The sequence below is a fragment of the Pleurodeles waltl genome, chromosome 4_1 (assembly GCF_031143425.1).
Source record: "Pleurodeles waltl isolate 20211129_DDA chromosome 4_1, aPleWal1.hap1.20221129, whole genome shotgun sequence".
NCBI lineage: Eukaryota > Metazoa > Chordata > Amphibia > Caudata > Salamandridae > Pleurodeles > Pleurodeles waltl.
The window spans coordinates 231,212,824-231,240,375 of NC_090442.1; the positions used below are offsets into that span (position 1 = coordinate 231,212,824).

General features: G+C 45.6%; 1 protein-coding gene across 1 annotated transcript in view; it reads right to left on the minus strand.

Annotated features, from left to right (window-relative positions):
- LOC138288499 (poly(3-hydroxybutyrate) depolymerase-like) overlaps window positions 1–27,552 on the minus strand; it is a 240,661-nt gene that overhangs the window by 143,170 nt on the left and 69,939 nt on the right. The window contains exons 4-6 of the mRNA XM_069230048.1: window positions 23,002–23,096; window positions 14,694–14,804; window positions 12,929–12,961 (exon numbers count right to left, since the gene is read on the minus strand). Of these exons, the coding sequence (XP_069086149.1) occupies window positions 12,929–12,961; window positions 14,694–14,804; window positions 23,002–23,096 (239 nt within the window). The remainder of the gene's footprint in view (window positions 1–12,928; window positions 12,962–14,693; window positions 14,805–23,001; window positions 23,097–27,552) is intronic.

Below are 27,552 nucleotides of genomic sequence, written 5' to 3' on the forward strand. Positions count from 1 at the left end.
GCAGTTAAAATGTTTTAAAAAATGATTTTTAGCCCTGGGGTGGGCCCCTTTGGGACCCCAGCACCAGAGCTAAAAGGTCAGGGTGTCATACCCTGACCCCTTTAGTTTTCTTTATTCTTTTTTTATGGAACTTGGCTTCAGCTGAGTCCCAAGATGGCTGCCAACACTTCCTTATTGAAGGGCTGGCAGCCAGTCAGCTCTCTGCGCAAGATCGGGAGGTGTCGCAAATTGTTAGCGTCCCTTGATATACAAATTTGGATTTCCTTAAATTTCTCAAACACTACTGAACGGATTTACACCAAATAACAAAAAAGTCTCTTTCTGGACCAAGAGCTACCTTTCTGCCAAATTTGATGTAATTCGGTCCAGTGTTTTTTGAGCGAGCGCCATTCAATTTTTCCTATGGGAATTAATATTGGAAAAGCTTTACATTTTTACCTCCCCCCCCTTTATCTCGGCCCGCGCTTGACAGACCACCCCGAAACTTTCCAAACAGCAGGTCCGGTGACTGTCAAATTTTTTGGGAAGATTTTGTGAAGATCCATGAAACGGCGCCAAAGATATAGGCAAGCAAAAAACACCTTATTATGTTTCGATGATGTTTCGATGATTACCAGTATTGACAATTTGACATAAGGTGTCAAAGAGGAGGCGAGGGGATACGATGCTCCTGCCTTCTACTGCACAATGGAAGACTAATGGCTGGTATGTAGGAACTTCTAATGCGCCTTGCGCCACTCTGCCACTTGTGGGACAGTCTCATCTAGAAATATGGTGAGCATATGTCCCTTTGATGTGTCACGATACCGATGCGGCACTTTAATTGAGTAAAGGCTCGGAAGAGATGTGCAATACAATAATTGTTTTGTTCTCAAGAAGCTTGGGACTGGAAAGCTGCTACGTAATTATCGCTGTGTTAATGGTAGTGCTTGAAATACAGGGGCACGGCTTGTTAATGAATTGTGAGAGGATTAGAAACATTGTTATCAGATTGGAAAGCGTAGGTGCACAGAGCAAAACGATACAATGCAATTAAATTAATCTATCGAATCCTCATTGTCTGAGTGATGAAATTAATGATGTGTCAGCCTATTGAAAAGCCCCAAGTGGATTACATTTGAGAACTGCAAATCCTAGAATGCTTCTGCGTGAATTACAAGTCCCCAGAATCCTTTTTGTGCAAATAAAAGACATGATTGTGTGAATAACGTGAGAATAGAGACTACATACCACTCGACAAAGAGTTGAAACGAGTTGTGGGGTCTGTTTTCATGCTGCTTCAAAGAATAAATGGAAATTGTAAAGAGAAACCTCCGGGAGTGCAGCGCTTTTTGTTGGTTTTGAATTTATTGGGCGGTAGTGGTCTTTACTCCAACGCTTGCAGCAGCAGTCAGAGTGCTCCGCTTTTAAGACCGTTTGCTACATATATACATACATATATAATGTCTCTATTGCTCCAACGCGCTGACTGGGCCCAATGCATGAGGTTAAGGAAGAACAAAGTTACTGCTGTCTGTTTTGAAGTCAACCACAGATGACTTAAAGCCGTGGCAATTGCTGTAATAGTGAAAAAATGCCACAAAATATCACTAGGTGGCCCTGCTGCACCATGAAATCAGTTCACGTAGAACACGGAACTGAAACCAAAAAAAAATAAACCTTCAGTGCATTGATGACCAAGAAATCCTTGAGGAGCTTCCAGATGAAAGCAAACTGAAAACAGAAGTAGCAGGAGAGGAGATGGATGTGCGCTGGGAAGCTTTAGGAAAGGGTGTGTTTGAAGTCGGCAGGTGCTGCTCGCTGCGCTGGTTCTGGATCAGCATATAAACAGTAGCAGAAGTCAGTGCATACGGGTCCAGTGGGCACGTGTATACAAAGCGCCACAAACCTGGTAATCTTCAACAGCGCGCGCTATCTCTATCCTTTAAACTGTATTCTTCGAACGGATTGCCATTACAGCAGATACGGCATCAGTTACAAACTTGCCAAAAGTACCTTGTTAATGTGGAATATTCTAGCCTCTAAACTATATCTCAGCAACGTCTATCTGCACAATGAATGCCTTGATTTTGTGATCGCTGTGGTGCAGGGCTGATCATTGTCCTGAAAGGTTATTTCCTGGGGTGTTCTGTAGTTCGTCGCAATGTTAAGATCTCTTCTTAAAAGATCAGTGGCGGCCTATACTTTTAGCAGGAAGGGAGGCGGTCGGGGCATAAACACTCACTCATGCATTCAAACATGCACACACACACATCCATGCACAACAAGCACTCTCAAATATTCATGCAGGCACACACACACCAAACATCAAAAATAAAATCATACTTAACTGCGCAGCTCTGCCTCGGAGTTCCCAAGAAGGGGGGGGGGGGGGGGGGGGGGGGGGGGGGGAGACTGCTGCCTTCCCTCAATAAGGTAAGCCAATAAGGAAAAGCAGAAGTCCTAAGCCTGGGAAGTCCCAGGAGGGTTGGGGAGGGAAGGCAGCAGTCCCTCACTCGCCACAGAGTGGGATGGGGTCAGCGATGTAGTGTTGGGGGCCCTAGGTCCACATGCTATGTAAAATGACCACACAGACACAGCATTGTGGTGACTAGAAGTGGCCTCAGGCACGTGCGCCCGGCCCCTTTTATTAGCAGGCCAGTGACACCTGTGAGGGATGGGTGTGGGGTGAGTGTGGAAATCAGCCCTTGAGGAATGGATGTTGGAGACACATCATTACCAAACATTGAGTCCAGCTGGACTCTACATCCCTCCCAATCTTTATTTTGAAAACAAGACACGATGAGTGGACAGGTGCAGCTGGGGGCACCTCGCATCATGACACACCTCCATATTTTAACCAGACTACTCTGGGCACGAATGGCAGTGTTGATTAAGTCCAAATCCCTTAATCGCCTGTCCATGACGTTACAGTCCACTCGGGTGGGCACTGTTGGTCCTGTACTGCCTGGTCTCATGGTGTTGGAGTATATTTACAAAGTCCACTGGGATGTTGCATCCTGAACAGTGGTGAAGGCTTTCTACAGAATTCAAAAAGGGTGCATCAGGAGCAGTGGGGAGACCACTGCAGGGATCTCTTTGAAGGCATTTAGGCTCCATGGATAGCCAACCTGCAAAGACTGAGGATGACATGGATGAAAGGGCATCTTCCTTAAAGGTCTTGGTGCTTCCTAACGTCTGCTGGTAGAGCAGCTTTTGGCTTCCCTCTCGTGCCAGGACTCCATCGCACAGGAGCTTCCTCAAGGCCCTTTTGCCGGGATGCCACAGGACCGTGTGGACTGTGCAGGGCCTATCACAGGCCAAGAGAAGGCGTCACTGATGATCAGCCAGCAGGACAATATCCAAGTCGCACTTTGAGTTGCAAGGGTGGTTGTCACAGGGTCTGTGTGCTCTGGCCATCAGAACTCAGGTGCACTGGCCTTTGTCCAATAGCCTTGGAAGACTACGCCTCCGTCCATGACCTCAGTGCTTCCCGGTGCCTGTTGTGGAGCTGCTTCTGACACATCTCTCTTGTTGGGACTCCCCTCTCACTGGAATTCCCTTGAGACCCTTGCCTCTGGATTGCCACGGGCCTCTCATAGGTCGCAGCAACGGGGTCACTGTGGAACTCCCAACAGGGCCACATCCAAGCCTCGTGCAACCCCCAAGGGTGGATGGTCCAATGGTCAAGTATGCTCTCTCCGGCAGGTCTCAGGTTCACGGGGGCTCATGGCAGATTTCTGGGTGATCAACCTCCCACAGTGCCAGGGCTGCCTTGTCAACTTTAGTCTTTTGGCAGACATGCGGCTCCACTCTGTTGGTGCAAGGCTCCTTAGGTGGGTCGGGTAGTGCACCTGGTGACGATGATGATCTTACCAACTAATAGTTTGATCAACAGGTGGCGGTGTCTTGCTTGGAGAAGGGATGACTCGAGGGGCTTTGTAGCCACTTGGGGTTCTCATTCGGCATGTGCAGTTCCCCGCAGGGATGCCATATATGTCAAGCAGCTGGTGACAGGTGGCTGGACGGTTGCACTGAGAAGCGTGGGGCCTGGACGTGGTTCAGGCTTGCTGGCGGCTTACAGTTGGTCCACCCTCGGAGCTGTCTCCAGTGACCCCCGGTGTCTGGCTTGTGTTGATCGATGCCCTTTCCTGTACTGGTACGAGTCCTCAGTCCTATCACTCTTCTCCTTTTTCTCTTGCACACCTGTGGTGTTCCTAATCTTCTGTGTGACAGGTCTGTCACAAACCTCTCTTCGTCAAACCTTCTTCATGACATTGCGTTGTGCCATGTTCCTCTCTCTTCTCCTTCCCATTTTCTTTTGTGATGTGGGATTGCACAAGTCACATGTTGCGTCACATGGACCTCTCACTGGTGGTATGCTGCATCTCAGACGGTGCTTTGTCTTCAGTTGCGTCCTCTTGCAGGTCCTGTCCCTTCCAGGATCTTCTTGGTGCACTGCTGCCTGACTGGAGCGTCTACTCTTCCTTCTTCCTGTTGTAGGAGGCTGGTCCTCTATGTAGTGTGCAATGCTAGGCACACTGTGCAGAGGGTCCACGCAACCACACGTAGGTTTATAGGGGTAAAAACTAGAACACCTAATGCTCTAATTTTTATGGTAGCTTGGTCGAGCAGTTAGGCCAATCTTGGAAAAGTGCAAAGCATTTGTTGTACAAACAGTACCAATCTTGCAACTCACACACTCAAATGAATAATGAGACCAATTTATAAAAAGTACTTATGATTTTTATGAAAAATTTAAGACCAAGATCATCAAAATTGGTTAACTACTTTTCGAGATATGAATTTCTGAAGTTTGATAAAAATAGTCTTTTAGTGTGTAATTAAGTACCATAGGAATCAATGGATGATAAACTTTAAAAATGCATATAAAACCAGACAGTAGGTTTACGACGTTCTTCTTTTGCAAGTTGGTTGATGCTGTCGGTGGGCACAATGTCCCAGCTGGAGATGTTCAGGTGGCTCCCGGTTCCGGCAGGAGCAGCGGGAAAATGTCTCTAGAGCTGGTGTAGGGCCACTGCTGGGGACTTCTTGGAAAAACACTGCTCAGGTAAGTTTAAAGGCGATTCCTGGGAGTCCCCTTGGAGTGTCGAGGTCACAAAGGGTCGGGGACCCTTACAGCACAGCTCGATCTTCAGTGCAGGGCACAGGGCGGCCGGGCAGCCGGGTTCAGAGCAAGTGGTGATCCAAGAGCAGTGCGCAAGGATGCCCTCAGAAGCAGGAGGTAAGTTGGTCAACGGTCAATTGCAGGACAACGGGGGAACTCTGGCCAGCGGTCAAAATTGTTTGTGAAGTCCCTCTACTGGGGCTTCCTCATGGTCCTTTTACGGTCTTGGATAGGCTGTTTTTTGGTTGTCCGAAATCAGGTGACCTATACCCAGGGTATTGTTGTGGTTCAGCCACTGGAGGGTGCAGTGCCACCAAGCTTGGCATACTGGCAGGGTGTGTCCTCACATTCTTTGGTGTGAAGTTTATTCCAGCTGTGGCATCCCGGTCCGGAGTTAGCTTCCGGTCAATGAAGTGGACCTTACTGGTTTGTTGGTTCCATGTGGATTTAGAGTGGTACCTCCACTCTGAAGGGAGTTCTCTGGCATTCTGCAAAGCATGGAGATCCTCTGGGGTTCTTTGGAGTTCTTCCAGTTGTCCAGCAGCTCCTCAGAGGCGATTGTCAGATCCTGGGTGCAGCAGGCAGGGTTTGCCCTCGCTGTCCGACTGAATGGTGCAGCTGTCTGCGCACACCTCGTGGTCTCTTTTTTCTCCATGTGTCCCCTTTTCTGGCCCTTGGAATGCCTGTTCTTTTGGCTTGCAGTGGTGTCCTTCACTGCTGGGCGCATGTGGTGCTATCTTCCTGACTGTGGTAACAGCAGGTAGCCAGTAGGGGGTGCACGTGCAGCATATGTGGCTCCTCATTGCTCACTAGTGTTGTCTCACATGTCAGTAGCTTTTGGCAGCTTTGAGTGCAATCAGTCTTGCAGGGTTGGCTCACCCTTCTCTCAAATGCATGCCGGCCAGTGTGTCAGAAAAAACATCACTTCTTCCTCCTTGTTGTCAAAACTCACTACTGCCGATGCCATGGGCGGCCACCAGGATGCATCATTGTCTCCCTTAGTCCCTGTGGGGGATGTTGAGTGGACGACCGGGGGGCCCACAATACTTCCCACCTCACCTGTTATGGCAGTGCCATCTTTTCACACAACTGCCCTCTGGTGGGCAGATCCTGCTTGCTTTGCACTGGCGGAGTTCACTGAGCCACCACTAGGTGGCACTGCAGCGAGTTTATTTCTGGGCCGCAGTAGCCTTTCTCAAAACCACTGGCCATTTCGCCCCCACTGGCATCACTGGAGGAGATGCGGGGGAAAGTACTGGCATGCAGGTGCTGGGCTCTTTTGTTGCTGGGTGGCCTCCTGCTGTGCTGAACCAGGTCTCGCTTCTCTGTGTTGCAGGCCAGCACTCTACTCTGCCATGGGCTATGTCTCTAGTTCGTTCTTTCCCTTATTTACTTTTTTTGGTCAACTATAAACACGTGCTCTGGCTGCAGTCATTCAAGCCGGCGCGGAGTGGTGACCAACTACTGGGGGCGCTGTAGCCATACCATGAAGCCACGGAAACCTTTCCTGAGCCTGTGAACTGTGCTGTCATGCGTGTACTCTGCAGAAATGAGATGGGGGTACCCAGCCTCGTGCAGCCTCGCCCCTCTGTCCCTCCAATAGGCGTAAATGAAAACAGACAGGGCTGTGGCAGATGAGCATCACCAGGTGAATGGCAGAGTTCTTGCCTGCACTGGAAACCCCGGGGCAGGCTCACATGGGCGAGACGAGCAGTAGTTGCAGGCAGGTTGACGGGGTATGACGACCCATGAAAACAACTTCTCCTTACTACCAGCCTAGCCAGGTGTGGGCTAGGTGAGGTCTCTCTCTCTCTGCGCCAGAACGGGGCAAGGTAGCCGCAAGTTGATCAGTAACTGGCTCCCCTGCGGGCGGGGCTTCAGCCTGCCGACAGCATGCCTCAAACGTTGAGGGGGCCCAGTATCACCTGGAGCTTTTCATCCCCTTGCTGCCCTGTCCTACACAGCCCCAGACTCGCCGGCTCACCTCACGTCTGGCCAGCACGTGGGTGTTGGTGCGGGGGGTAGTCACTCTTCGTTGCTGCAGTACACTTTGCCTTTTTGTTTTCTCCATGGCCAGGCAGTGCCCTGGGTCCTGGCAGGTGGGGAGGGGGTTACAGGAGCATGCCTTACAGATGGCAGATGTGGGGGCGCGAAGTGCATTTCCTCCTTGAGGCGTGACCGAGCTGCAGCTGGCTCACACATGGGGCAGATCCACTTGTCGCCATTGTAGTGTTGGGGGCCCTAGGCTCGCATTCTACCTAAAATGACCACACAGACACAGCATTGTGGTTACTAGAACTGGCCTCAGGCACGTGCTCCCAGCCACTTTTATTACCAGGGTCACCTGGCATGTGACACCTGTCAAGGATGGGTATGGGTTAAGTGTGGAAACCAGCCCTCAAGGAGTGGCTGGTGGAAACATGTCACTACCAAACGCTAGTATGAGTCCAGCCGGACTCTACAAGTGAGACTGCTGACCCCGACCCAGTCTGTGACAAGGATTCATGGACACTGGTATCTGGGCTTTTCAGAACTTAGAAGTGAAGGATCCAGGCCTTAGGCAATCAGTGACGCCCTCCCTTGTCACAAGGGGGAGGGCCTTGAGGTGCTATGCAAGGATGAAGCTGTCATTCCCACAGGAGCTATGACATCTTCAGCCTAGCAAAGTTTAGCTCAAGCAGCATTTAGCACATGTCTAGCTTCTAGCTGCCTGACCTGAAAATAAAGAGTGTCTGTCAGGCTGACAGACATTCTTTATAATGGCCTAAAGGTGAGGGGGTGTGGCCCCTCAGCCCATTAAGATGGGCCGTGGCTGGATAGATTTAGTAGTAGATTTATCAAGCTACTCACAAGTGCTGCCGTGCACCAGCAGCCTCCCATTCAGCTGCCCATATCATATATCATTACATTCCATAGAATCAGTTTTTGAAGAGACAGTGCATGGAAGTTCTAATGTAAAGGGCATTCTGAGATACAGCTGCAATCTAGAAGATTTTGTTTTCATCTATATTTTCTACATTGATTTGACAGCGCTCATTGTGCACTGTTTTCCACCTAAATAACTTCAATACTGATAAAGCCTCTCTAACAGAAAGAGGAAGTAAACTATGCAGCTCTCAAGTGGGGCCCTAGATGATCCTAACTTGGCTGTGATCACAAAGAGGAAACTTGTTTGATTAGGCGGTTGCTTGAGAAAAAATACGATTTTCACTACAATTCACTATCATTCACTCTCTTTGTATACCTTTAAAAACCCCTGTAATTAGGAGAGTATCCTTGTGGGAGAATGGACTCTGAATCTCGGCCTCAGAATTGTGAGACCTAGTCCATAAAATTTCAGTTAAACAAAACAAAGGAATTTGAAGATCGCCCCATTGGGAGACCAGCAACCAATGCTGTGTCCTGGAAAATGGGGCTGATTGGATATCTGTTACCTAATGAAAAGATCCTACAGCTTTGGAATTCTACAGGGTCTTTGTAAGACAGTGGAGGAGTTTTATGTAAATATTGCTTGAATAGTAAACTTAGGAAACTACAGGTGTGCTACAACCATATAGAGGAACAACAATGGTGAAAAAATGATTTTTTGCAGGTTGTAGAAAGAATAAGCCCTAAGTGGCAGTTTCTAGTGGTAGGTCGGGGGAAATGGTAAGCAATTACAGTACAAAGGTTTTCCTACAATGCACAGTAGGAGTGCAGATGCCTAGACCAGGCCGCTTACGCCCAGTTATTCGTGATCCTAAAACATGATCCTACCACCAAAACCTAAATCTTCAGAGCATTTATTTTAAGTTTTTTTCTTACTGTTTTTGCCTTCTGACCTCCTGTTTTTATGGTATACTGGACTCTATTTTTGCTGGTTTATTGTCTCTGTGCGCTTTACCACTGCAGATGAGTGCTAAAGTGCAAGTGCTCCCTGTGTAAATTGTATTGGTGATTGGTTTATCCATGATTGGCATACTTGATTTACTAACAAATCCCTAGTAAAGTGCACCATGTATGCCCAGGGCCTGTAAATCAAATATTACTAGTGGGCCTGCAGCACTTATTGTGTTACCCACATGAGTAGCCCTTTAAACATGTCTCAGACCTGCCACTGCAGTGTCTGTGTGTGCAGTCTTGCACTGCCAATTTGACCTGTCAAGTGTACCCACTTGCCAGGCCCAAACCTTCCTTTTTTATACATGTAATGCACCCCTAAAGTAGGCAGTAGGCAGCCCCATTGGAAGGGTGCAATGTATGTTAAAGGTGGGACATGTACTGATGTGTTTTACATGTCCTAACAGTGAATTACTCCTAAATTCGGTTTTCATTTTTTTGCAAGGCCTATCTCTCATAGGTTAACATGGGGGCTGCCTTTAAATAGTCTAAAGTGTAGTTTCCTTTTGAGAGCAGATAGAAATACGGAGTTGGGGTCTCTGAACTCGCAATTTAAAAATACACCTTTCGGTAAAGTTGGTTTTTCGATTGTCAGTTTGAAAATGCCACTTTTAGAAAGTGGGCATTTTCTTGCTTAAACCATTCTGTGCCTCTGCCTGCTTGTGTATTCCAAGTCTGGGTCAGACTGACAGTTGGTCAGTTGTGAATTCCCTCTAGACAGTGACACACAGGGAGCTGGGGTGTAGCCTGCATATCCTAATGGGCCATCTTGGCTAGAGTGGAGGGAGGAGTGGTCACTTCCACCTGAAACGGCTGTGCCTCCCCTCACACAATGCAGCCTCCAACCCTCAGAAGTATGCCTGGGGCCAGGACTGGGCAAGGCAGGATCTTGTGAACATCAGAGACTTCCCTTGGAAGTATGCCTACTTCAAAGGCAGAAGGGGGTATAAGTAGTGGGCCCAGAACCTCAGACTTAGAATCTTTCTGGATCAAGAGGAACCTCTGCCAAGGAGAAGCGCTGAAGAGCTTGAGTAGGAGTACTGCCCCTTTGCTGTGTGTCATTTTCTAGGTTGGCCTGCAGTTGCTGCTTCTGCCTTAAAAGAGAGCAAACGGTGAAGGTTGTTGTATATCCTGCTTAAGAAAGTTCTCCAAGGGCTTGGAGTAGAGCTTGCCTCCTGCTGGAAATCTCAGGGATACCAAAGACTTCAGTTTCATCTGCCTACAGCACTTGGAACTGTTTGTTTTGTGCTGTTCAAGAAGACAAACCACTGCAAGACCTCCAATGACGCTGCTGGCCTGCAGCGTGACCTGCCGCTGCTGCCCAAAGTCACACTGCCCTGCTTCATAGTGCCTGACCCTGGTCTCACGGATGCCACCATCTGATACCACCACCGAGCCACTGCTTGAACCGTGACCTGTGGGCCCAGTTCTCCGGCATCGCTTTGCTCATACCGCAGCCTGGGCATCCCTGACGATGTTGCTTCTGCTGACACTGGTGCCGCTGCCTGCACTGTGGCCTGTGACACCGCCCATGAGGTACACGATGCACCGTCCCATGCTGCACCGAAGTCCCGGTCCACCGGTGCCAGCACCATAAACTCCAGTGTTGTCACCAGGCATCCCTGTCTGCACTGTGAGCCATGGACGCCGCACAGAGCCCGTCCCATGCCGCACTGTCATCTTGGACCTACTATCACCATCGCCTCAGCAACGACGCCACCGCTGCTTGCACCGTGAGCTGGTGACACCGCACGTCGCACCGCCCTGCTCCACACTGCAGCCTTGGTCTCACCAACACCGCTGGATGCCATCACCGAGCCGCTGCCTGCACCGTGACCTGTGGGCACCGCACATCTCATCGTCCCGCTTCGCACCACAGCCCAGACACTATGGACACCAGCACTCCTGCTTTCATCAGCCTGGAGTTTGATCCACAACGCGTGCGACTTCAAGGCCCTTATGACCCCCGCACCGACCTCCAGAACCGACACCTGCGACGCCACTCTCCGGATCTCATCGCACGGATCACAATGCCCTACAATCCCAAGGTACTGTTTGCGGGTCTTCCAACACTGTAGCTGGCCAGTGACGCCTCAGCCGGCCTGAACTGTTGGATTTGTTGTTCACAACGCTGTGATAGCCCCTGACAGAGCTACTGACTTTAAGGTACTGTATTTTTAAGTTAATTTTTGCAAAATTCATATCTTTATTACTGTATGTTGGATTTATCTCGTTTTGGTCTTGTTGTACACAGATAACTATTGGCTATTTTTCTAAAACTCGTGTGGTGTACGTTTGTAGTGTTTTCACTGAATTACTGTGTGTTATGTGCAAATGCTTTACACTTTGCTTCTGAGATAAGCCTGACTGCTCGTGCCAAGCTACCAAGGGGATGAGCGGGTATCGCCCTTATCCTTACTAGAGTGAGGGTCCCTACTTGGACAGGTTGCAAACCAACTGCCAACTACAGACTCCATTTCTAACACTTACTAATCCAAGTATTATTCACAAGGAGGGAGCCAGAAATGGTTTCAGAGTGCCATCACTGTCAGTCTGATATTTACCATTAATTATGTATTTCTGGTGTAGTTCTAAAGACTTAGGGCCAGATTTAGAACTTGGCTTATGGATACTCCATCACAAACGTGACAAATATCTTGTCCGACGTGTTACAATCCTCATAGGATATAATGGGATTATAAAACAGTGGACGGGATATCTGTCATGTTTATAACAGATTATTCCCCTCTGCCAAGTTCTAAATCAGGCCCTAAGACCACATGATTAAATCAACTAAGTTAGTTGGAAAAGAACTGTACTGAAAATGAATGGCAAAGAGCCAATTCTTTAGGGACTGCACAGATTCATATAAAAAATGAGAAACAGAAAAGTGTAATAGATGTTTAATATTTTCTGATAAAAATGACTAATCTCAAGAAAAGGCTGTACCTTGGATCTCTGATCCTGGCCTAGGAGTAGGTTGTGGCACTTCAGGTCCTGAAGGACTGGGAGAAGTGGAAACATTACCAACAGGACAAAAAAGAGATCTAGGACCTGCTGGAGAGCATAGGCCAGGTTATGAGAACTGAAAAGAACAAGAAGGCCAGGACTCAGAAGACCAGCAGGAGCAGTACCTGGATGATCAGGACCAGTTCAGGATCAGGACTACTACAAGGAGAACACTTTCTTACATATTATATAGGAATGTCTCAAAATTCAAAGCGACTGCAGATGGAAATACCAACATTGCACTTGAGATGGAAGCACCCTTGGCCTACTAGAAATATAGGGTGACACTAACACAAGATAGAAAAGTTTGATAAATCTGGGTTTCGCAGCTGCCAAATGGGATATTGTTCAGAAATGGCAGAGTACAGAAATGCCCCACGTGCACGAATAGGGGACTGGTATGGAAAAACACATTATAATGAAGAAGCTGGTTTGTAAAGACATGGGATGTCCATAAAAAATTGAGAAGATATGGAGCAAATGAGTAGATGAACGGGAGACGCTGGCGTAGGGGAGCTTTAAGGCTAGTGAGTGGCCTTGATGCTGATAAGAAGACTAAGTTGCCATTTTTTATTTGACCTCCTCCCCCAGTAGACATGCTAATATCATGATACCATGTTATAATATAAAATTATTTATCTAAGAGAATGGAGATACTTTATCGCTGGATGAAGCTATGTATGCGCTGATGTGTGGAGATGTCTAATGGAGGTAATTGTTGGTTTAATTTACATAGATGATATAGTGAAAATCATTAAAGTGTTCTTAAAATAATAATGCCACGGCTGAGGGTCATTGGCTCTGTGCTCATGACTTTCCCCTTTTTTTGCTGTACCCAGTTAGACTTTCTCCAGTTTCATCACTGATTTTCAGGCAAGGACTGATGAAGTGATTTGACAAGAATCACCCAATAATGCACAAGGAAGGACTTACCTTTCCTTCTGTTACATGGGAAGTGGATGGTTTCTGAAAACACAGAAAGAAAAACATGCAGTTTGTATTATATCTTAATGGCACACTCCAAAGTACAGAAAGAGGCCAGGTTGGTGGCCGTGAGAACTTAGATATATAGAATAAACCCACTATCCTGTGTTCTATCCTGCAAAGATCCTATCATTTTTGTTTAAAAAGTCTTATCTGCATGTTCAAGCATAAACCATAATACAGGCAGCATGGAAAAGACAAACTATAAAAGGAGATTAATAATCAGAGGGTCCATTGAAAGCTCACTACAGTACTAATCATTCAACCACAAAGCCACTTTCACGCTGGCTCCCGTATCCATCCCTCAACGCAAGCAAATTAAGCATTGCAGTCCATAATTCTAAATCATTTAGGAGTTTAGTGTTTCATCCTACTTTTCCTCTGCAACAGCCGACTCTAAAAGGCCTTTCTCGCAGGCAAAGACCCTGGTATTAAGCGACTGACTGCCCCATGGTCAAACTGTTCTGAAAGGGAGATCCCTGCCCCAGGCTCAGATCAGTAGATGACTCAAAGCGGTGATGAGGAGTCCAGGGCCGGCCATGCTGGGGCGTGCCCAGGTGGCTGAAGTGCGTGGGGAAAGTGCACTTAGGTACACCAGGAAAGAGTACCTTTCAGTGGCTGCTGTGAAGATGGGACTGTTGTGGAGACGATGGCCACGTTAACAACTGCGGCAATCACAGCCAACTATCGGGGTTCACCGGCTCAGGACGTCCACCGTTTGTCTGATGTCTGCAGATACCACAACAGAGCCAACAGCTTTACAACTATACCTACATTACCGACTGTTAAAGTTAGAAAATACTTTTCAGCCATTTTACTATCAGCTAAAATGTTTAAAAGATACGTTTAAAAACATGAGATTGATTAGTTGTGTTATTTACATGGTGCCTAAAAACGCGAGCGTGTTAGGCGCTACATAAATGTAGTTATTATTATCAGCAGAAGTAGTGTTAAGGCAAAACATTCATACAAACCCTACATTTCTCACTAGTATCAAAAAGACTCTAAATAAATGTCCGATGAACTCAGTAGAAAGCAATATTATAAAGTATCTAAATTGTGATTCTCTATTCCATTTCAGTTATCAGCAGATCTGAACTCCTTCGTCTTCTGGTTTACATTTATTTAACTATTTTCATAAATTTTACAACTGCATAGTAAACTGTGTTTCAATTATACCTTCTACCATTTGCGGTCCCAGCTACTGCTCGATTTACATTACAATTAAGCAGAGACTTTATGCTCAATTGTCTCTGAGAAACGAAAAGGACAGCTATTTCTGTTTTACAAGCGTTTGAAGCAGGTGAAACTTTCTGAATGGGTCGCTGATCTCAGCTTGGAAGAGAATACTGACAAGATATCCGTCACAGCTAGCCCTAGAATTACAATATTTGGATGGCTGCCTAATAGAAAAAGAAACTTATTTCTGTGGTGTTTACCAAAGTTTTGAGAAAAGTATGGATTTTGAAGTTGACATGTTACACACTCGAATTAACCAAGCTTATTCCAACCTCAATAAATGAATGGTATTTCATGCAATTAAACTGGAAGGGAATCTAGATGATTTCTTTAAGCTTCACACGCTATAGCAGTCACTACCGCAAAGCACTGTTGTCACTTTAAAAAAGTGCTTTCATCACAGCGGGGTGTATTTGGAAATGCCTACTTCTAATGAACACGCGAATTGTGAGCAATGTGCAGGGTTGCTTATTACCTGTAGCCCGCCGTATATGTGGTTCAGGAGCTCGTAGGCAGCGTTGTAGTTACAGTTGTTGATGTAGTCTGAGTTGGTAGAGCAGCACGCGCCTCCATGGCGGTCAGTAGGCTACAAAACAAGCGCAACACACATCAGTGATTCATTAAAGAAAATATAATGTGCAATAAAAGTGATTGAAGCACTGAGTCTCAGGAATTCCTCCTGTCTTCTTTGAGACGTACGACTCCATATGTGGAGAGCCAATGGGATACCCGAATGTACGCATGCGCGATATGACTGCGAAGAAGATTGATATCCACACCATTTAACCAACATGTAATATTTCCATAAACCAATAGATGGTCGAAAAATAGTGCAGATTACTGACACCGATAGGCAGGCGACACATAGTATTTCTTCCGATTTTGTGGTGAACCTATAAAATGACACGTTCAGCTAAATGTCTGCTGCCTGTCATAAGAGGAAATCCCAACAGGATTCACTTCGGTCGTATAATTTCATTGGAGTGGGTAACAGAACTTGTTATACATATAGCACTACAAGATGTGAAAATAAAGTGATAGGGAAAAGCTTTATAAAATCATATAATCAAAAATATTAATTGGCAAAAACAGAAAATCATAGTTAAGAGTATAGTACAGGATTGAGCGAATTAGAAAACAGAGGGGCACTACTTTGAAATAATGTATTTATCGAAGGGTGGAGGGACGTATAGTACAAAACATTAGCATTACATGTCAGACTGTCAAGATAGATCCAGAGAAGAGGAGGTGGTGAGCTTGTGTTTTTGATACAAGGGTCTGGTGCACGTGCAGTGAGGGGGACCCAGATTTCATCCTTGTTTCATACCCTGATGGGTCCTGATACAAGTACTCGGAATAAACTGAGCGATCATAATTTTCTATGTTTACAGGCTCAACTGCGCAACTGCCTCCATTTTGTGACGCAACTGAAGATCTCTTTGAGTAAAGACAGGATTAAAGGGGAACTTTGAGGCTCAAATAGAGACCGCTAGCCATCACTACTTCAACACTACATGGTCCCTTCCTGGGGCTCGTACCCTAAGGCTCTATAGGGCACATTTACAAGTCCTTTGTGTCCCTTAGCGCTGCCATAGCGTCATTTTGTTTTACGCTACAGTGGGGCTAAGCAGGCCCTCACCCTGCGCCATATTTACAAAGTGGCGCAAGTGTTACATTGCACCACTTTGTAAACCCTTGCGCCTCATTATCTGTGCTCCAGGTATAAGGTATGGAAGGGAGGCGTTCCCTCGCAGGGAGGTCCAAAAAAATGGTGCAGTGAAATCTACCGAGGGCAGGCATTAAAGTGAGGCTAGTGCTATACCCTGTGGGCCTCCCTGAGCTTTGCTGGACTAGCGCCAACATTTTTGACGCTAGTCCACCAAAGCGCCACAACTGCACCAAAAATTTGGAGCAGTTGTGCTAACGAGCACCATGGTGCGCTGTATTGGAAATACAGCACTACCATGGTGCCGTTAGGGGGGGCTGAGGGAAGGGCAAGAAAACTGGGGCATCAGAGCTGATGCCCCATTTCCTTGTAAATATGCCCCTATGTGTTTGCTCCCTCTGACATTCCCTGTGACATTTAGAAAGAATGTCACACTTTACAGCGTGATAGTCATCAACATATTATTATGTAGTACAGTTTATTTTGCTTTGAATCACAATTCGAATTGCCATTGTTCAAGCAAATTGATTAATAATGCTAGATCATCATTACAACTTTACATTGACCATACAGATAAACACCATACATTTTTTTCCCATAAACTTTATTGGCTTTTCCGCATGTAATCACAGGACAAACACGTCTCATCCCCCAGAGTATAAAAGACTTCATCACAAATTACAGGACATTCACAAAATAAATATACACGCGTAGTCAGTGGCGTTCATATCATGGTGATACAGGTGGTGAGAGAGCAGCATTATGTATAGTATCAAATAATAGAATCATGCTGCATACAGGGCTCAACATGTGCTTAAGACTTTACATTCCACCATTCACAGCTGTGTGGCTTCTACTCACAGAAAAGAAAAAGGAAAACAAATAAACTCCCAAATAAATCCACCCTCCCGTACCATGATCCCACTGTGTGTAAACAAACGGGCAAATGTTGATAGTAGGAGTATGTATGTATGTCTGAGAGGCTACCTTTAAGAGTCATTGGGCCCTACATCCTTATACTACGCTCAAAGGGATCCGTCCAGTGCATGGCGCACATGTATCCGGGGACGTCCCTATCCCAGTCCCATCTCCAGTGACCACCTTCTGTAGGTCAGTCATCATAAGAGGCCAGGCCCTAAAGTCATCCGCCAATTTGTCATCAGTGCAAATGTGTCACATACATATCTCCTCCGCTCCTGCCCACTCGAGAACATCTTGCTGCCAGGCACTTATACAGAGGGGGCGCAATAGCCAAAGCCAACCCATAGCAATTCGCCTCTTGGCCAATACCAGACCCAGAAGGAGGAATCGTCGACTGAGTCACCTGTTCGACGAGGAAGGGAGCAAACCAACCAGCATCTACTGTATTCGCAGTTGAGTCTCCCAGCCCATTGCAGAGTTTAAGCTGTCATGTACAGTTTGCCAGTAGGAAACCAAAACTGGGCATGACCAGACCACGTGTATGAAATCTGCCCACGCACAGATATACTTTGGGCAACTCTCCACACAATCTGGATAAATTTTGTGTAGTGTCTTGGGAGTGAGATATAACTGATGTACAACATTATATTAGATTAGTTTAAATCATGTGTTAGAAGTCACCAATTTAACTCCCTTGTGTATTTGCTCCCATTCTATGGGCATCAAAGGTTGCTCCAGAAGACCATCCCCACGGTGCTCGATTTGGAGCCCTGCGAACGGATGATCCTCTCTAAGGGCTCTATATAAATGAGTAATCAGGCATCAACCCTCTACCAATATAGTGATGAGTGTAATGGATTTAACCAGCTCCAACGGGAAGGGGATCAGAGCTCCCGCTCCACGCTAAAAATGTTCAAATATTGTAGATATTGTCCCTCACCAAGGGAAAAAGCGTCAACGGCCTCTCTATGTGTAATAAATCGCTGCTCTGTAAATAGATCTCCCATAACCTCACAGCCCCCATCCCTCCACCTCTGCACCGACATGCAGTCGGCAATATGAAGGAAGCGCTGTACCACCCATAGGGGCATCTCGGGTGCATAGGGGGCTCGTCGAAGCACCCTACGTACTGCCTCCTCCCAGACCTTTTTGACCTGGCAAATAATGTAGGGAATTTCATGGAGAACTCAGTCCCCCAACATCATAAGAACCTGTAAGTGGTTGTCTCTATATGTGCCATTAGGCAGCCTCTTTTCCCAACTGTCCACCTCATCAAACTAGTGAATAGCATGCTGAAAGCTCCTTGGTGCCATGGTCGCTGCAGGGTGGCAAGCCGGACCCGGTGTCGTCCAGTACCCCAGAGCAGATCAGCTATTAGTTTGACCAAAGTTCAAAAGTAAGAGTGAGGGATGGCATGTAGTGTATTCCGTAAGGTATACAGACAGCGGGGTACAATGATACTTTTTACTAGAGCCACTCTCCCTATAAGGGAGAGCGGTGACGTCTTCAAGAACCGAACGGAAGACCAAATCCCCTCCCACCACTCACCCAATATTGTGCTCTTGAAATTCGGAGGCCATGTGACTCAACTGCATCCCCAAATATCTGGTAGCTGTGTAAATTCATGGAATTCCCACCCGTGGGAGAGCATCCTCCATTGCACCAGCCAGTCGCTCCAGAGGGAAAAGCTTAAACTTGCCCGAATTAACATGTAGTCCTGGTATTTCCCTAAATGTTCTGAGAAGGTTAAGGAGAATAGGCACTGAGTAGGCCGGCTGAAGCAGGCCGGCTGAAGCAAAAACACCAATGCTTTATTAGTGTACAAGTAGACCACATGGTTGGTCCCCCCAGCTGTATCCCCAGGGTCCCGTTACCCAACAACACAGCTGCTAAAGGTTCCATAGCAATCGCAGAGAGAAGCGGCAACAGGAGACATCCTGTCTAACTGCTACGACACCGCTAAGGATTTTTGTGTCAAGGTTAAGCAATGACATAGCTCGATATGCCGTCACATACTCAGGATCCAGATTCAGTTTGGGTATCATCATCACCACTGCCTACCTCTCGGAGTTGGATAGGCAGCCACTTGTTAGAGGCTTATCAAACACTTCTAAAAGTTTATCGGCGAGGTCGCCCACATATGTGTGATAAAATTCAGCCGGGAGCCCGGCGATGCCCGGCGATTTTCCTGGCTTGAGGTTCTTGATCACCGCAATGATCTCCTGCCTATTGATGCAGGAGTCCAGGGAGGCTCTCTGTGAAAAGGAGAGAGTGGGCAAGTGGGAGCCTGCCAGCAAGCTCTCCACGTCCCCGAGGGCTGGCTGTGATGGTTCAGTATATACGCTCGTAAGGTGGTCTCGGAATATGTCATTGATTGCCCTTTGTATAGACCTTAACTCCCGCAGGCGTACGAAGAGCCAAGATAGTCGCATCAGGTTCTTCGCACCGCAACAAGCGCGGTAGAAGATACACACCATACATATTTCATAATCTGTTCTACTATATAATCTTAGAAAGTTAACACATTTTGATGGGAGTAAATTGCTGTCACCCATTCAAAGGCATTCATTCTGACGTATCCCATGACAAACCTTTCAGCAAGGCCGGGTCACTGTTGTGTACAGCGCTCTACTACGGTAAGGTACTAGACCTCCTTAAAACATCCATTCAGCACCCTCAAATAATACAAATCCCCAAACTTGCACACTGGTAGACGCAGACATTTGCACATACCTCCTACATCTTGACGCAGGCTCACAAGTTTGGGTTTCACTTAGAACTCGGACAAACGTTTGATTCTTCAACACAGAATTGTCCCTAGTTCAGCACTCACCAAACCTCAAGAGGAAAAAATCCCAGTCTACACCCTATTACCGACCAACATCACCCTAGAAAACATCTAAGGATTTACATTTCATTTAGTGGTACAGCATATAGGACGGAACCAGCACCCTTCAAAGCAAAGTAGAAAGAAAGAGTCTGTGAAGCTACAATAGACACATAAAATACTTCAGTTTTAATCCTTGGAGAAAGAACCCCTCTGCTCTGCTGTGGCCGCAGCACGTGCAAGTCGTGCAGGTAAGAGAAGACATTTTATTAAATACAATTACCCTGTTGATGGTTCCCATTGCTGCATTGGCTATGAAGTGACACCAAGTACGTTTTGACAGGTAGCAATAACAAGACCACCTGCAGGATATGTAAAGCAGCATCCACATAAGTCTATGTTCATATGTTAATTTCTGTGGAGTTTTTACAGTCCGCTGGTAAACAGGACGTGGCTAATGCTGGAAGACTCCTTACCTATAGTGGAAGCCCTTTCTAAATATGTCCTCACTGCAGGTAGGTTTATTATCCATATATTACGCAGTCAGCTAGCACAGGTCCCATTAATTGTCTGAGGGGTTTAAGAAGAGAGTGTATGTCGTGCACAAATGAACGAATTACTTTTATAAGAGGAAGAAATTGATTAATTAGAAATGTTTCAAAAAAAATTAGGATATTAGACGAAATGAGTTCTAGTAGCCAATTAATCACGCGCTAATGAGCCTGGTTTATCATTCAAAGTTTGTCCCTTGACTAAATTGTGTGATCCTCAACAAATGGTCTTTTTTCCTGTACTTCACTTTGTAGAAGCCTATTAATAAATAAATAAAACACGTTCATGATGAAGTTCAAAGTAGAACTTTTATGGAACACAGCTGCATTAGGACAGCCTCCATAGGAAAAATACCAAAAATATAATTATTCACATGGGGATTTCTTTTATACCCTTGATACATGTTGTATAAATAATACAGCTAATCTGACACCAGGCGGCGTTGAACTTTCCACAAATTCATTTAATCATTAATCAACAACAAACATTTAGCTATCAATGTTTGATTATATTATGGGTTACAGATGTGACTGGCACTGTGCTAGGCTACTACCCACCATATCGGTAACCCAATAAACAGATGTTACAAGGAAACATATATACACATCAGTGGGGAGCATTATCAACTAGCTACATATTAATTAACCCATTCACCTTCACTTTTTTCACTTTTTCTTTTATTGAAAACAATTTTCTTTTAAAATCCTCTTTCAAAAAAAGTTTTACTTATAATACCAGTACATTACCACCCAAGGTTTCTTTACAGTGATAACTTTTTAATCACATTTTAAACAAAGTACAAGTCCCAGGAATAGTTCTTAATATTCTGATACAGTCACAGCCAACACATGTTTCGCTGCTCACTAACCACTTCTTCAGGGCTCATGTGAGGAACGTAAAGGGAAAATAAATTAGCGGGTTCAAAAAATAAGATGCTTCCAAGTAGATCTTATAATCAAAGCATGATAGATTGTGTCGATGTGTCTTTTAACCTCAATGAATTGCTGTCATAGTGGTTCCATACTATGATGATCTTTCAGCGCATAATAACTGCCAAATCCATTTAATGATGTCATCACCACGTCTTTCAAACTATATTATGGTTTTAAATTGCACCTTGATGTGACTCTCAGCCTCCCATTCTAAGTAACCAAAAGTAGTACACTCAGTCTCATGAGTTCCATTATTTCTCAAGGCCTTGTGGTCACTGCAAATTAATCACAGGTCATCAGATGCTTGAAAAGCTCCTTATTATGTGTAACAAAGTGGACCCTGAAATAAAATGCCTGGCAAAACTTTACTTATCCACCTGTCACTGTTGGTAGTGTTTAGAAACCAGCTAACCCTCTGTTTTAAGCTCTGTATAACAACACCGGCTATTGAAGGTTGAATGAAAGAATGAATTGCACAGGCATACACAAGTTAGAAGTATAGATATATGAACAGTTTACTGAAGGATAGTGTGTCAGTAAATTACTTGATAAAGTCACCGTTCGTGTGGATTTGAATGCTTCCAATTGAATCATCATAGCTTAAAATTGCATGATAATGGCTGAATGAAACAAAAGCACAACAGGATTCCAGAACTTAGAAATGTGGAACTATGAATGCAAAATTTAAACTAAGCACGAAAGAGGCATGGAGGGTTATTAATAAATGGAGATACACAAGATGTGGATTAATTAAGTGATTTACGGAACACGGAGCATAAATGGTATTAAGCACAAAACACACATTACTGGATGAACGAACCCAAGAAATGGTGGTAAGTAGACTAGAAGTCCCCAGTCTCCCTAGTCAACCATCTAATGACTAATATTAGCAATAAAACCCTGGCACCATTCCTTTGGGTCCTTGTATTGTCAAATATCTACTAAGCACTACTGTGCTAACAGGAAGGTCTAGGCTGGGATAATGATAGAAGCTAGGACTGTGTAGAACATCATGACACAAAGGTCATCAACACATATATTCTCACCCACTCCTGTAGCAAAGAGTGCTTTTAAAGTTAGTCTTGTGAATTGTGTGAAGAGAGAGCCATACTTTTTCGTTTGTGTGAATTGTGTGTGAGAAAGAGTCACGCCACAAGGAAAGACTATGCAGACTCCAAGAGCTTAGGAACAGTTTGGAAGGCCGACAGTGGGGTGAGTTATTCTCAAGGGAGTAATTAGGGAAATAATCCACCCCCAACATGTCCCCAGTAGTTCTGATTGAGCAAGTGAGGCAAAGAAAACCCAGCAGTCATTCGTGCGATTGCTCTGCCTAAAATGTCCTTCTTTCTCTCCGTCTTTCTTTCAGTCTTTTTTCTTTCTCTCTTTCCTACTTTCTTTTTTATCTTGCTTTCTTTCCCTTTTCCCACCCTTTCTGTACTTTTTCCATCTATTCATACATCCCTCCATCTTTGTTCTCGATCATTCATCCATCTTCTCATTCACCCTTTTCTCCATCAATCCATCGTCCATCCTTCTAGCCATCTATCCCTGCTCTACCCACCTATCTGTGCATCCATCCTCTGTTTGTCTTTCTCTCCATCATCCACCCATTTCTCCATTCATCCTGACATCCTCTCTCCATCCTGGCCTCTGTACCTCTCTCCCACTCCCAGAGATTGTATTTGTGAGCTTCTTAGAGACCAGAGTCGCTGGACAAAGTCAAAGGAGCCATAAACAACTTAAATGTTTCATGCTACACAGACATTTTCAGTGACAGCACCACTCCCTCATCAACGCCCTCTGCTCAAGCTGCGAATGTGTTAATGGTACTCCTGGATATTCTTATCACGTAAAAATTCGTACTTAATTGATTTATAATACTTACAAACCCATGTTGAGCTGGGATATTATAAACAGTTGCAATGGCTCCAGGTGCGGTCACGTAGGATCGATAGTATTCTTCCATCTTCTTTACCACACCTATGAAACAGGAGACAATAATGTTAATACAACCGTTTTGGTTGCTGTTTCCAGAATTCGTTTCTCTATCAATGAGCATTAGAAAGTGCACTCGCATGCAAGTACCTTGTATATTTATTGCAATGATCTCCACCAGAATGTGTACCTTGAATGAATGACTACATACTTATTAAGTGCAAACATAGACCTCAGAGACATCATAGCGCTTGGCTGGTCAGAGAAAAAAGGAGCAAAATAATAACGATGCCTAACAAACATTTTGGAACTGATTTTAAAAGGTAAGTCACAATTGTCTTTATATTTAGACAAAAAATAAGTTTTTTTTTTTTTTTAAACTACGCAATTCCCAATTGCTTGGAGGGGCGCACACAAATCCAGTATCAATTAGCAGTCAGTCAAATGCTTTCATGTTTGCAGGTTAGGCAGGCTCTGAACAAATCTAGGGTTCACCTACAAGAGATGGTGGAGCCAGCTCCTCAGGAATATCGGGTATTGGGGGACCGCTTAATAAGCACGCCATCTCACAAATATGTAGGACACTCATTGCTCATTGTCAATCACCCACCTCTGCTAGTATTAAAATAAATATGGGAACAAGACTTGGGGTTGCTAGAAGGCACAGCCTGCGGAGAGGTGGCTATCAGGGCAGGCTTCCAGCTGGTACAACCTAACATATTCCACCAATACACCAGCACAAGTCTGTTTAAAATGTGGAAAATCAGTGATGAGAAATGTCTGAGGGTGTGTGGTAGGATGGGCACACTGGTCCATATGTTGTGGGGCCGCCTGCAAATCCAAACCTTCCGGGTGCAAGTGAATCAAATGATAGTGACAACTACAGGGGGAAGATAAGCCTCTCTCCTTCACTGGCAAAGTTGGGGATATGGAGGGATCAAACCATACCTACTTATACTCTATTGCATTGCAACATTGCAAGGACGGTGGCTAGTAGATGCATTGCCCCACTCTGGGGGACCCCGGCTATACAGGGGGTACTGCAGTGCTGATGAATATGGACTAATGCATGCAGGAGAATAAAGTTTAGAAAGCCAACGGGTGCCCGCAACAATTTAACAAAATATGTAACCCATGGAGAGAATCAAGGGACACCGACCCCTGAAACAAGGAACTGCTGGGTGTTGATCTTGTTGGCCCGATCTAAAGTGCTCAGACACTTGATGCATATACATTCATTGGAGCTCCTCTTTATAATAGGAAGACTGGTTTGGATCTTCTAGTTTTGCATGTGTATATTGATTTCATAATGGAAAACGCAATACAAGTGTTTAAAAAAAACAATTGCGTGGTTCCACACCTTAAAAGCTTCAACTAAAATAGATGTTCCTGCCAGTCTGGCTGTTTTGGAACAGAGAACAATTGTCCTGACCTCCATGGCAGATCGCAAAACACACCCTGGAGTATACGTGATGGCATAGGCCATGAAAGCAGAGGCCCTGGAACAATGTATTGATTTATGGATCAGACATACAACTTTAAAAAGTACCTTTGTTTTCCACGAGGCCAGTGCAATTTTTATGTCTGGTTTCAGTGATGTGCTCAAATTTATGAATTCCAAGGGCTAGCTTTACAGCTGTATTCTATATTAGTTGAAGCCCAGACTGCAGGCATTGACGTAGTCAGTTGTGGAAAGGATGCCTGATGCAACTACCATAGCCTGAAATTCAGACCGGATGGCTGTTGGCATTTTCTGAGTATTTTAATTTGGTATGAGCATGCACACACTACTGTGTAACCACAACAAGGTGCAGTGGCTCTCAGATGACTCCTACAGTACCCTATACTTAGAGGTGTAGTCCAAAACCCTATTGGGGTGGGCTAATGGTCTGTCCAGTCACGTTAAAGAAAGAATCCTTTTTCTGGAAGAGGAGGCCTTACACAAAAATCATGTCATGCTTCATCACCAGCAACCTCTCTCCATCCTGGTAGGACAATGCCACCAGAGCGGACTCAACCTTGTAGAGTAGAAAGTAGGAAAGAGTTCTTAGATAAAATCTACTGGACAATGGCAGGATAGAGACAAATTTAAAAATACCGTATGGTACCCAGGTTATCACCTTCATTATTTTGGGACCATAGGTATAGCTAAATACCGTTGGGGGTGGTATATAAGAAAGATGACTCACCCATCACCTAGGCCCACCTGTTTCTGCCCCTATAAAAGCCTAACTGGTCTTGGCCAATCATCAGGGCCACAGGAGCCCTAAAGGATAGGCCAAAAAACCAATACACCATACAGCAAACACACAGGCGAATCCTATCTGAATATTCAGGTGAAGTACCCTATACTAATAGAAAACTAGTCCCCTGGTCTGGGATGGGACGGTGTCCTCTGTAGTCAGACATTCGTCAAGACGACACTGTGCCAGTGAACTAGCAAGTGATCACCCCGGCTCCCACACATAATACAGCATTAATTTGTGTCTCCAAGGACAAGTTTATATCAATTGTAAGGCCTACATTTTTTACAACATTGGCAGACCCTAAGTATAAGGTCAAAAAATATTATTCCTAAGGTCAGGAAATATTAAAATTTCAGTTTTGTCTGCATTCAGTTTTAACAAGTTTTTACTTGCCTAGGTTATATAGCAGCAATTCCTGAAGACCCTCAGTAAGACGGTCAAAGCGAAACAGGAGCTGAGTGTCATCAGCACATGCCAGTGGAGTGGTCTAAAAGGATGAAACCTGTCCAGACTCCAGCTTAATTCATTCAAGATGGAGACTAGAACAGATTGAGATCCCATCTGAGGTCGAAACCCACTTTGAGCCACATTCAATCAATCAATCAAACAGTTATAGAGCACGGCAAATCAACCATCAGGGTCTCAAAGTCCTGCTATACATTCAGCATATTATTATGTACTAAGTGGTTTGAAAGCAACCTAGCATGAAATGTCTCACTTATTTTTAAGATCAAAGGGAGGAGAGATATAGACCTTAACTAGATTCAGTGGGTTGATATTGAAGCAGTTTGAAAACACACTCTTTCCATTCTATTGGAACCTGCCCACATGCAAAAGAATGGCTCAAGATGACTGTAATTGCTGGTGTCAGTATTTCAGCCATGTCATATAGACTTCTGGCAGAACAAAAATCATCAGGAGATCCAGATTTACTATTCTTCAGTAGGTGGATTCTGTTGTTCTTGTGAATGGCAAGGATAACTTCCACTTTAGTGTTCTCTTTCCTGTCAAGGCTGCTGGAGCCTCTTCAGAACATGTCTGTCAATTGGATTTGTTGAGACTTGCGTGAAATTGAGTCACTTGTAATACTTTCTTAGATTGTTTGAACCTTATTAGTACACAATAAAACAAGTTGTCACATAGTACCTGCATAGGAATTACTGAGCTAGTAGAACAGGTAGAATTGGTAATCTCTCCAACAATTTTAAACAAGGTGTATCACAGATTCAGAGGCATCTTTAATTCAATATAGAAATTTTAATTGAAGAATACAATGTTCGTAGCTACTCAACTGAGATTTACATGGCATTTTGTCACAAGATCGACGCCAGTTTTTTCCGTTTTCAGCTTAACGAGAGGCTGATTATTTTTTGCTGCTATTAAGAAGCTCTAGATATTGGGGGTCATTCTGACCCCGGCGGTCTTAGACCGCCGGGGCCAGGGTCGGCGGGAGCACCGCCGACAGGCCGGCGGTGCCCCGCAGGGCATTCTGACCGCGGCGGTAAAGCCGCGGTCAGACCGGCAACACTGGCGGTCTCCCGCCAGTGTACCGCCGCCCTATTGAATCCTCCAAGGCGGCGCAGCTAGCTGCGCCGCCGAGGGGATTCCGACCCCCCCTACCGCCATCCAGTTCCCGGCGGTCCGCCCGCCGGGAACCGGATGGCGGTAGGGGGGGTCGTGGGGCCCCTGGGGGCCCCTGCAGTGCCCATGCCACTGGCATGGGCACTGCAGGGGCCCCCGTAAGAGGGCCCCTACAAGTATTTCACTGTCTGCTTGGCAGACAGTGAAATACGCGACGGGTGCAACAGCACCCGTCGCACCTTCCCACTCCGCCGGCTCGATTACGAGCCAGCATCCTCGTGGGAAGGGAGTTTTTCCCTGGGCTGGCGGGCGGTCTTTTGGCGACCGCCCGCCAGCCCAGGGAAAAACTTAGAATACCCTCCGCGGAGCGGTATTTCGGAGGGGGAAGTCTGGCGGGCGGCCTCCGCCGCCCGCCAGACTTAGAATGACCCCCATTGTCTCCTTGTTAGTTAATTAGTGTGTGGAGGGGCTGTTGTGTTTGTAAGACTGCGGGGGTCTCATTCAATTTTTACGTACTTTTAGGGCCTCCATCTTGGTAAGACGATCACACCTTGCCTTTGTTTGCACCAGAGTCTTGTGAGGGGAAATTTCCATGGTTACACACTCTTTTTGGTTTTCCTTTTATGTGGTAGCCATCTTGGGAGGTAGCAGTCCAGATCACAAACATTTGCTCT